Source organism: Barbatula barbatula (genome assembly GCF_947034865.1).
Source record: "Barbatula barbatula genome assembly, chromosome: 7".
NCBI lineage: Eukaryota > Metazoa > Chordata > Actinopteri > Cypriniformes > Nemacheilidae > Barbatula > Barbatula barbatula.
This window is the reverse complement of record NC_136770.1, coordinates 24964988-24976797: the sequence shown is the minus strand read 5'-3', so window position 1 is coordinate 24976797 and position 11810 is coordinate 24964988. Positions and strand designations below refer to the sequence as shown.

General features: G+C 42.1%; 1 protein-coding gene across 1 annotated transcript; it reads left to right on the top strand.

Moving 5' to 3' along the window:
- Window positions 1-604: 604 nt before the first annotated feature.
- Window positions 605-11797, top strand: mst1 (macrophage stimulating 1). Its single transcript, XM_079461288.1, has 18 exons — window positions 605-923; window positions 1392-1536; window positions 2585-2700; window positions 2857-2971; window positions 4334-4470; window positions 4736-4856; window positions 6632-6750; window positions 7237-7408; window positions 7494-7624; window positions 7818-7920; window positions 8059-8195; window positions 8299-8331; window positions 8410-8524; window positions 8625-8702; window positions 8852-8998; window positions 9444-9550; window positions 9684-9823; window positions 11024-11797. The coding sequence occupies exons 1-18, from the start codon at window positions 872-874 to the stop codon at window positions 11183-11185; spliced, it is 2130 nt and encodes a 709-aa protein (XP_079317414.1). The 5' UTR covers window positions 605-871; the 3' UTR covers window positions 11186-11797.
- The last annotated feature ends 13 nt before the right edge of the window (window positions 11798-11810 follow it).

The following is an 11810-nucleotide window of genomic DNA, read 5'->3' as shown; positions in this document are numbered from 1 at the left end:
ATCTGTATGTGACTCGTTCGTCAGTGGAACACAACAGACGATATTGTGAGAAATGTCTCATTGGTTTTGTGTTCATACAACGGAAGTCACTGATCAACATTTAATGATCAACATTCTTCAAAATATCTTCTTTTGTGTTCTGAAGAAGAAACTCGTACATGTTTGACACGACACGAGACTGAATCATTGAAGAAAGAATTCTCATGTAAAGAAGATTAAATCTGTTCATTTCACAGATATGTTGTGCTCATGATTGAAACTTACTTACATAACAATTGATGAAGAACCCAAATATGATGTAATTATGAACCTTGTTTGTTTAAACTGGATTTACTGGGAAACATCCAGTTCTGTCAGGCCAGCAGAGCAAACACACACACACACACACTGTCTCTCTTTCTGTGTCTCGCTCTCTCTCTCTCTCTCTGTCTCTCTGTCTCTCTGTCTCTCTGTCTCTCTGTCTGTCTGTCTCTCTCTCTGTCTCTCTCTCTCTCTCTCTCTCTCTCTCTCTCTCTCTCTCTCTCTCTCTCTCTCTCTCTCTCTCTCTCTCTCTCTCTCATCTCTCTCTCTCTCTCTCTCTCTCTCTCTCTCTCTCTCTCTCTCTCTCTCTCTCTCTCTCTCTCTCTCTCTCTCTCTCTCTCTCTCTCTGTCTGTCTGTCTGTCTGTCTGTCTCTCTCTCTCTCTCTCTCTCTCTCTCTCTCTCTCTCTCTCTGTGTCTGTCTCTCTCTCCCTGTCTCTCTCTCTGTCTCTTTCTCTCTCTCTCTGTCTCTGTCTCTCTCTGTCTCTCTCTCGCTCTCTCTCTTTTGGTCAATCGAACAGACTCAAAGTCCTTCAGTGAGATTGTTTGTTGGGGTAAAGCAACACTTATACCATGATTTTACTCTTTGTCACAGTTTTGCTGTTTTGGACTGACACGGTTCATGGTAAGATCAATAATGAATCAACTTTCACATTCATATCGTTTCATTCTTGAGATATTCTTTTATTCAGTTTTGTTGTGTGTAGATGAGAATGTTCCGCAGATATTTATGTGATTGGGAGACAAATCAAATGAAAGTACAGTGATGATACTCTTTTTGTTAGTAGTATGTTTGTGGTATTGTTTGATATCATTTATTTCCTACCACAGTGAAGTTTTGTAAAAGAATGAGATTATCTCTTCAGTCTCTTTCACATGACAGTGTGCTGATGTTTAACACACGTGTGTGGATTCACACAGCTGTGGGCCGGTGCTATGTAGTTATGTGAGCATCATTGTGCAGTTGTGTGGTGTCGCTGAGAATTTTCTAAACAGACGCGGTTTACAGAATCAAAGGTCATGTGTGTGTTAGGCCAACACACACAGATATCACACACATGACCTGCTGAATGTGTGTGTGTGTGTTGATCAGGGTACCGCAGTGCTCTGAATGATTTCCAGCGTTCTGAGGGTCGTCAGTTGGTCCTGAAGTCCTGGAACGCAGATCGGCTGATGGTTCTGCCGGGCGTCACTTTGGAGGATTGTGCTAAACGCTGCACTGAGAGTCTGGAATGCAGGTCTCATATACACACACACACATCATCACTGTCCCAGCAAACATAAGCCTTACACATACTATACATCATACTGACTGATCTGTGAGCACTTATCATTTGGCCGATATACAGTATCTAGATATTAACATTTCCTAAGACTGAAACAAAAGGTAAAACACAATGTACCAAGTCTACTTTACACTAGTTACAGTTCTTTAACCTTCAAAATTTTCTGTTATATTATTTATTCAACAAACAAATGATAGATGTTCTTCCAGAGCAAACCAGAAAAGTGTTCTTCACAGATCTCAAGACAGAAAGCATTCAGACAGCAGTCTGACTCAAACAATATGCTTTTGTTCTTATAATTCACACCTTCATAAATATCTACATACTGTATCTGCTTATATCAGTAAGTGAATGATCACGACAGAAAGACAGAACTGTGCTGGATTATAACTGTGAGCCGCTGAGGAAATCATTTATGATTTATCGGCTATAATATATCGGCATTCATTTTATTACTGGCCGATAACATTAAAAATGAACATCATGAATGCAAATGGTCTTCAGCAGCTCTTGAACATACAGTATGTTCTGTTTGTGGCATTTGAGAGATGATGAGGATATAGAGAGGCCACTTTGACTGACGTATATACACGTGTCTGTTCATATGAAGTGAAGATATTATTGTTTAAACTGCATATTGCACGCCATTTTATACTTATAAAGCAGTGTAGTAGCCTATAATAATGCAATGAGAGTTTTGCTGCGGAGATCATAGAACAAGTGAAATGTTTGTAGGACTACAAGTAAATACTTTTCAGGCTGTTTTACGAAATCTCATGTATAAATTGATCTGTCGGCCCAACGAGTCAATAAATGAACTATATTATGAGTGTACGTTCTACACGGTATCGGTCTATGCTGTGGAGGATGTGATGATGAGGATGATTTGAAAGGGTTGCGTTGCGGTTTTTAATTTCTCTTTTTTATCAAAGTCATTTGTTTAGTAATGTCCTGATTATGTAGTTCTATTGAGTATTTACAGAATCATTTCTCCTTTCAGAGCGTTTAATTATGAGTTCCGTCCGTCCGTGGTGTGTAAACATCTGCCGTGGGTCGGTGATGGGGACAATGCAGATGTGAAAAGAAATGTCAACTGTGATCTCTATGAGATGAAAGGTTTGTTTCTTACAGCATTGTAAAGATGAATTATGTTGCGCTACATATAATGTGAGAGTCTAGAGATGTTCTTCTAAACCACAAAAATTGAAATGTAATGCTATCAGATGTGTTGTGTTGTGTATCATCATGTGTTCTGATATGTTCTTCACTCAGTTTATGTCAGGAAGTGTATTGTTGGTAAAGGAGAAGACTATCGAGGGAAAGTGGCGACGACTAAAGATGGACGGACGTGTCAACAGTGGTGGTCAAAGTTTCCTCACGATCACAGGTACATGAATGGCTTTTATACACACAGAGACTTCTTCAAAATGTGTTGTATGTTTCTGGTGTTGTTATTAAGATGAGATAGTATACATCAGAAATAATGTTTTCAAATTCGTTCTAATCAGGCATAGGCTATAAATCTAACAAACTGTTGTGAAATGTTTTGCTAAATCGAATACATTCTAATATAATAATAGCAACTCATTTCACTACTGTAAACTGATTTTACGAGATACAGAGACCGTTTCAATGGACGTACTGAATGTGAATAAGTACCTATCGGCAGTTAAAACACTACGTTCTATATAGTATGAGTGGGAGTAGTGTGAATACATTTGTGACATACTGCGTCCGCCATGTTTTATGGTCATGTGACCCGTATGCTCTGTATGAACTATGACGTATTAACAACCTACACGTGAGCGTTGATAAAAACGAGAAATTCCTTTATTGGCACTTACATTAAAAACCAACCTCTCCCTTAAAGTCTTCTGCAATTTTTATTTGATTTACTTTTGAAATGTGACCGTTTCTCAGCTCACGTGCATCATGGGATAGAGAAGTGTCCATCCCATGCACACTTAGTAGTAGACCATCTGTGTATTTCTCGCCTGCTGTTTTTTCCATACTGAGGTTACGCACATACCATTCATGATTCATTTTCGCCTACTATTAAGTATGGAAGGGGATTTGGGGTGCAGTGACTTTTTTGAATGGGTCCTGTAGTTTTTTTACATCTAGCGGTTGAGCTTGGTATCGCAGTCTCAAATCTAAATATTGTAGAGGAAAGTTTAGCCAAATAACACTTCTTCTCGGTTTCTTTTGATTGTTATCAGAAATGATCTACAGGCGCTATCTGAATGTGTACCGGAAGTTCAGTTGGGGTCACAAAGGTGCACATGCGCAGTAACGTTTGTTTATGTTGTTAAGATGAAACCGTCTACAATGTAAGTTTGTGGGTAAGACTGTGATAACACATCACAATAAGAGCGGTAATGTGTATTTAAGAAGTCAGAAGAGCTTGTTATTTCATATTGACTTTAATGGGCATCTGTTCAAGATTAACACTCTGCTTTAAATGATACAATATGATACGATGGGATGCTCGATTGATATGATACGGTACAGAATGCTATTATATGAAAGGATGCAATGTGGTATGGTATGATGTGATATGATTATTGTATGTGATTTGATATGATACAGTGTAAGATGTGGTGCAATACTTGGCAGTGTGTGATTGGGTTTGATATGGTATGGTGTGGTACGGTGTGGCACGTATGCTTTGTTGTATGTCATGTTTTTGATGCGCTACGGTACGGTGTATATACGGTATATGATTTGATGCTCTTGATGTTTGGAACAGATGGACTCCGTCTCCCACCAATGGTCTTGAGCTGAACTACTGTCGGAATCCAGACGGGGATCAAATCGGGCCCTGGTGTTACACCACAGATCCTGAACGCAGATATGAGAGTTGTGACATTCCTCAGTGTAAAGATGGTAGAGATATTTAACATCATTCATCTCTGAATGACTTTAATGTTGATGTGTGTGTCCACGAACATCATGACACTGGCTGAGCCAGAGGTTTGACAGGTCAAACACACACATCAATGTTCTGAAAGAAAGTCGCTGTGTTTACAATCAAACCACCAATGATGAAATCATTTCATCTGTCTCTGATGAAAGTATTTGACACACTTGATCTTAAAGCTGCACTGTTATAATCTACATGTGTGTCCGTGTGTGTGTGTGCGTGTGTTAGACGTCTGCTTCACGTGTAATGGAGAAGATTACAGAGGTCAGGTGGATCATACAGTCAGCGGTAAAGAGTGTCAGAGATGGGACCAACAGTTTCCACATCAACACATCTATCAGCCAGAGAAGTATCTACACAAACTCATTTAATGTGTGTGTGTGTGTGTGTGTGTGTGTGTGTGCGCTTCAGTGAGTGTGTGTGCTTCAGTGAGTGTGTGTGCTTCAGTGAGTGTGTGTGCTTCAGTGAGTGTGTGTGCTTCAGTGAGTGTGTGTGCTTCAGTGAGTGTGTGTGCTTCAGTGAGTGTGTGTGCTTCAGTGAGTGTGTGTGGCTCAGTGAGTGTGTGTGCTTCAGTGAGTGTGTGTGCTTCAGTGAGGGTGTGTGCGCGCGCTTCAGTGTTTGTGAGTGTGTGTGTGTGTGTGTGTGTGTGTGTGTGCGCTTCAGTGAGTGTGTGTGGCTCAGTGAGTGTGTGTGCTTCAGTGAGTGTGTGTGCTTCAGTGAGTGTGTGTGCTTCAGTGAGTGTGTGTGCTTCAGTGAGGGTGTGTGCGCGCGCTTCAGTGTGTGTGAGTGTGTGTGTGTGTGTGTGTGCTTCAGTGAGTGTGTGTGCTTCAGTGAGGGTGTGTGCGTGCGCTTCAGTGTTTGTGAGTGTGTGTGTGTGTGTGTGTGTGTGTGTGCGCTTCAGTGAGTGTGTGTGGCTCAGTGAGTGTGTGTGCTTCAGTGAGTGTGTGTGCTTCAGTGAGGGTGTGTGCGCGCGCTTCAGTGTTTGTGAGTGTGTGTGTGTGTGTGTGTGTGCGCTTCAGTGAGTGTGTGTGGCTCAGTGAGTGTGTGTGCTTCAGTGAGTGTGTGTGCTTCAGTGAGGGTGTGTGCGCGCGCTTCAGTGTTTGTGAGTGTGTGTTTGTGTGTGTGTGTGTGTGCGCTTCAGTGAGTGTGTGTGGCTCAGTGAGTGTGTGTGCTTCAGTGAGTGTGTGTGCTTCAGTGAGGGTGTGTGCGCGCGCTTCAGTGTGTGTGAGTGTGTGTGTGTGTGTGTGTGTGCGCTTCAGTGAGTGTGTGTGCTTCAGTGAGGGTGTGTGCGCGCGCTTAAGTGTTTGTGAGTGTGTGTGTGTGTGTGTGTGTGTGCACTTCAGTGAGTGTGTGTGGCTCAGTGAGTGTGTGTGCTTCAGTGAGTGTGTGTGCTTCAGTGAGGGTGTGTGCGTGCGCTTCAGTGTTTGTGAGTGTGTGTGTGTGTGTGTGTGTGTGTGTGTGCGCTTCAGTGAGTGTGTGTGGCTCAGTGAGTGTGTGTGCTTCAGTGAGTGTGTGTGCTTCAGTGAGGGTGTGTGCGCGCGCTTCAGTGTTTGTGAGTGTGTGTTTGTGTGTGTGTGTGTGTGTGCGCTTCAGTGAGTGTGTGTGGCTCAGTGAGTGTGTGTGCTTCAGTGAGTGTGTGTGCATCAGTGAGGGTGTGTGCGCGCTTCAGTGTGTGTGAGTGTGTGTGTGTGTGTGCGCTTCAGTGAGTGTGTGTGTGTGTGTGTGCGCGCTTCAGAGTGTGTGTGTGTGTGTGTGTGTGTGTGTGTGTGTGTGTGTGTGCGCTTCAGTGAGTGTGTGTGTGTGTGTGTGCGCGCTTCAGAGTGTGTGTGTGTGTGTGTGTGTGTGTGTGTGTGTGTGTGTGTGCGCTTCAGTGAGTGTGTGTTTCAGAGAGTGTGTGTGTGTGTGTGTGTGTGTGTGTGTGTGTGTGTGTGTGTGTGTGTGTGTGTGCGCGCTTCAGTGAGTGTGTGTTTCAGAGAGTGTGTGTGTGTGTGTGTGTGCGCGCTTCAGTGAGTGTGTGTGTCTCAGAGAGTGTGTGTGTGTGTGTGTGTGTGTGTGTGTGCGCGCTTCAGTGTGTGGGTGTCTACTGAAGCTTTCTGAACTCTGATGTGATGTTTGTATGAGCAGATACCCTGATAAGAGTCTGGATGATAATTACTGTCGTAATCCGGACGCGTCTCCGGTACCCTGGTGTTACACTACCGATCCAGCGGTGGAGAGGGAGAGCTGTGACATACGCAAGTGTTGTAAGTCCTTCAAACGACCTCAACCTCACGCGTGGATCAAGAGACTTTCTGTTTAATTACAGCTCTACTCCACAACTTCTTTAGTTTTGATAGAAAGAAAACTTTAGAACACAACAGATGCACAAGCTTAATAAGGTCTCACAGTAATAGACATTCTGTTAAACGTTTGTTTGCCTTTCAGTCATCTGCTTCTTCATCTACCTGTTCTGTATAAAGGATGCATCTCATCATTATCCCTTTTCAGACATCAGAAAACATGATGTTTCATCTCACAGCACAACATTAATAATTATTTATTTCATTGGAATTAAAAAAAGAAAATCATTTCACATCTTGAAACACATTCAATCAAATGCACTTTAAACAGATGTGTGGGGAAAACTGTCATTTCTTATTTTGACAGTATTGACTTTATTAAAGCATTCACACACTGGACGTCTCTTCTTTATCTCAGTTCTGTCTCACCTGCTCTCATCTTCTCTGCAGCTGAAACTCCAAAGCGTCGTCTTCGCTCCAGCTACACCACAAACTGTTTTCGGGGTCGTGGAGAAGATTACAGAGGGAAAGTCAATGAAACCACCTCAGGGATTCCGTGTCAGCGCTGGAACGCTCAGAAACCTCACGAGCACCCGTTTTACCCCAAAACCTACGAGTGCAAGTGAGACGCGTGTTCACATGGTTTCTCTTCTCTAATAACCCGTCTTCATTTGTTTCATATTTGATTGTGTGTTCACACATGTCAGAGGTCTGGAGGAGAATTACTGTCGTAATCCTGATGGTTCAGAAGCTCCTTGGTGTTTCACGTCTCTGTCTGAGATGAGAACGGCTCTCTGTCTGCAGATCAAACGCTGTGCCGATGACATCGAAGCTGAAGGTACAGAGTCGCCATCTACTGATTCAATTCATCACTTTATTCATTTTATCTACTGATTCAATTCATCTACTGATTCATTCCATCTACTGATTCAATTCATCTACTGATTCAATTCATTAACTGAATTTAGACTCAGCCTATTTATTCAGACTGTCAGATGACCCAGTTGTTGTCTTTTCTAACTTGCATCTAGATTGCTATAATGAAATTGGCAAAAACTACAGAGGTGTCGTCCGCAAGACACGTAAAGGCATTCTGTGCCAGAAATGGAGCGTCAACACACCTCACAAAACCAAGTAAGAAAGAAAAACACAATCAATCCTCAAACATTCCTCACAAACATTGAGAAGTGAGCTAAAACTGTGTCAAAATATCTATATAATATTTGTCTCTGAAAGTCTGGCTGATGTGTTTGTGTTAATGTGGAATTGCAGAATAAACCCCAAAACACATCCAGAGGCCAATCTGACAGAGAATTACTGCAGGAATCCTGACGGAGATCATCACGGACCCTGGTGTTATACCACTGATCCCAAAACAGAGTTTGACTACTGTGCCATCAAGCAGTGTGGTGAACTTTCTACATTTCTCATCAAATCATGAACCGAAAATATGACAAACATCAACAGAGTCTTCTTTATCACGTCTCAGTGTCTTTGTTTTCATTTCAACAGCTGGAGAGAAAGTGCCAATCATTGGACCCACAGGTAAGTCACACACACACACACTCTGCTTGTACTGTATCATGATGTGTGTGTGTGTCTAATCTGTGTGTGTGTAAACAGCGGAGGTTGTGTTCAATGAGTGTGGCAAACGTGAAGACCGCTTTGCCAAATCCATGTTGAGAATAGTGGGTGGTACACCAGGAAACTCTCCGTGGACGGTCAGCCTCAGAGATCGGTCAGTCTGTGTGTGTCTTTATCATCACGTGTCACACACACATACACACACAGATTTATCTGAAGGTTTATCTACTCTCTCTCTCTGTGTGTGTGTTCAGGAAAGGGAATCATTTCTGTGGAGGTTCTCTGGTGAACTCTCAGTGGGTCATCAGCACTAAACAGTGCTTCTCTTCCTGGTAAATTTATGTTTACTGTTATCTTACGCTAGCGCTTTAATAAACATCATTACTAACAAGTGTGTGTGTGTGTGTGTGTGTGTGTGTGTGTGTGTGTGTGTGTGTGTGTGTGTGTGTGTGTGTGTGTGTGTGTGTGTGTGTGTGTGAAGTTATGTGGATCTCATGGGATACACGGCTATGATGGGCACATTGTTCCGTGATCCAAAGGAAGGAGAAGCGGACAGGCAAACCATTCGTCTCACGAAGATCGTCTGCGGCCCCTCTGAATCACATCTGGTCCTGCTGCAGTTAGAAAGGTACCAAATACACAACACACACACACACAACATATACACACACAAACCCACACCAACACAAATACGCACACACATACACACGCGCACACACACAGACAGAAATACACACACAAAACACATACATACACAAAAATGCATGCACACACACAAAAAAAAAACACACACACACATTCACAACATATTTACACACATACATGCACACACACAAACACACACGCACAACACATACACACACAAACGCATACACACACACAAACACACTCATGCACACACAAACCACCAGCATTACACAACAGTAAATCAGTCATTAAGTAGAACTACGTTAAAACTGCGCTTGTTTGAATTAATAACACTAACCGGTGTAAACAGTGTGACATCTATCATTCTGTACTACGATTTAAACATCACATGATGATGGAGACCCCCCCCTCTCTCTCTCCTTCAGTCCTGCACAGTTTAATGAGCGAGTGTCTCAGATTTGTCTTCCGCCCGAGCGCTACATCGTTCCAGAGGGAACCACCTGTGAAATCGCAGGCTGGGGAGAGACGAAAGGTAACACGACAACACACTATTACCACAGACACTGAATATACACAACACACAACAGCATCACTGTACCTCACACACTCTCAACTGTGATGGAAACAGTTTCACAACATTTGATGTTTTATTTTCTTTGTCACAGGAACGGCAGACGAGAGTGTACTGAATGTGGCTCAGATGCCTGTAATGAGCAATAAAGAGTGTAATGAGTATTTCAAAGGTCGTGTCAGAGAGAATGAGATGTGCACTATGCCCTTTCAGGCCGGAGCTGGTGCTTGTGAGGTGAGAATCCACTGGACCCACAAACACATCATGAAGACACGTGCACTGGACACAAACAGATCTCAACCAAAGGCTAAATACTGTAACTAAATTTGACCCACTTTTAAGTTTATTTATCGTTTTTTCAACTGCTAACAATACTGAAGCCACATTTTCAAAACTCTTCACACAGTCTGCATTACCAACATGACTGTCTGCCAAACAAAAACTCACTCAGACCAACAAAACACTTCATATATGTCTCAAAATAACACTCGCAACAATTCACAAAACACACAAACAACAGGGAGCATTTTTATTATATTGTATATAACTTTTATAAAGTTTGAATGAATCAGTGTTTTATGTAGAATAACCACTTTAAAAATGTTTAATCTGAAATGCTGCGATTTCATTTTTTTGAATATAGTGGAAATTCCTGAAATTACTGTAAGAAAAAAATGAAAGTTGTCCGTTCATTGTAAATTACTGTGAGGGATCTAGTCCTCTTCCCTCTCTCGCATTTGGCCACAAGTTCTCATTATCATCACATCTGATGTCTTCTCTGGAAATGCATGTTGAAAAATACAGTGTGAATATCTAACCCAACGCTGACAGTCTTCAGGAGAAATGTCTTCACACTCACATTCATGTACAGTATGTGAAGTCATCTAGTCATAACCTTTTAGAAAAACTGCTAACGTATACTAAATTAAAATGTAAAATATATACTGTGCGCAAAACCCTGAAATTTGTCTGAATGTGTTTGTAACCATTTTGAAAGCTGCGTGTTATCATTTGAAACATGTGTTGAAGTATATATACAGTGTTTTACAGGTTGCGGAGTGTAAATGACAAAAGTATTTGTGAACTTTGATAAACGTGGTCACTAAAAGCAATGAAAACCGATTCACAGTTTGGACTTCACAGACTTCTGTTTTACTGAATATGTGAAGAGTTTTGAACATGTGGCTTCGGTCGAAACAAAACTGTAAGTGACCTGAAGTAAACTCCGTTAGAAAGCACAGCGCTCGACACTGCAGATGTTGCAAAACGTTTTTTTACTCTCGCTTTAGAAGTGTTGAAATCTTGTTTGAGACGAGTCAGTTTCATTGCGCTTCTGTGTGTGTGTTTTCCTTCTGATTTTGCAGCAGATGGATGTGTGGATTGTGAAATGAGTAAAGGTCTTCGTGTTGTATGATGATGTGTTCTGTTCTTCAGAGAGATTACGGCGGTCCGCTGGCCTGTCAGAACAGTGACTGTTGGGTCCTTGAGGGGGTTATTATACCCATGCGGCGCTGTGGACATCCCGGACAGCCAAACATCTTCATCCGTGTGTCTGTTTATGTGGATTGGATAAAGAAGGTCATGGAGATGGCATAATTCACCTCTAATATCTCACAAACGACCCGTTCCTCTTCTATATATGAATACAACACACGTGTACTCAGCTACAGAGACTTTACTGAGACGTATTCTACTTAAACGTGTGTTTTATAACACTGTAAGCATTTTTATATCATCCTGAGTTTTACTTACGAACCGTGTGTCTGTTTGTGTTTGCTTTTGTTTGGTGTGTAGTCGACCATTCACACCAAACCGCTGACATGAACACCTGAGCTGTTTCGTACAATTACAGTTGTATTATTATGAATAAAATATCAGACATATTATATGTAAAACTGCATTCATGACACAGTTCTTCTGTAAATGACTCCTTTTGTTTTCGCGAAACATGCAAAGAAAAGTCCGCGCTTGCTTTATTAGCCGTGCGCGCACCCGACACTTGCGGACGCGTCGCCGTGGTAACGGAACAAATCAAGTCAACAGAAAATCTGACGTCAGCACAGACATCACAGAAGCCGCTGCCAACTTCTCACACTCTTCGTTATGACCACTCCTTCAAAACTTCTGTCTTAAAGTAACGGGAGCTTAAACGTGTTATAACATCACGTAAATCACTGACGCGTTCACTGATGCTAATACAGAAAAACGGCAGCGTCGCGTT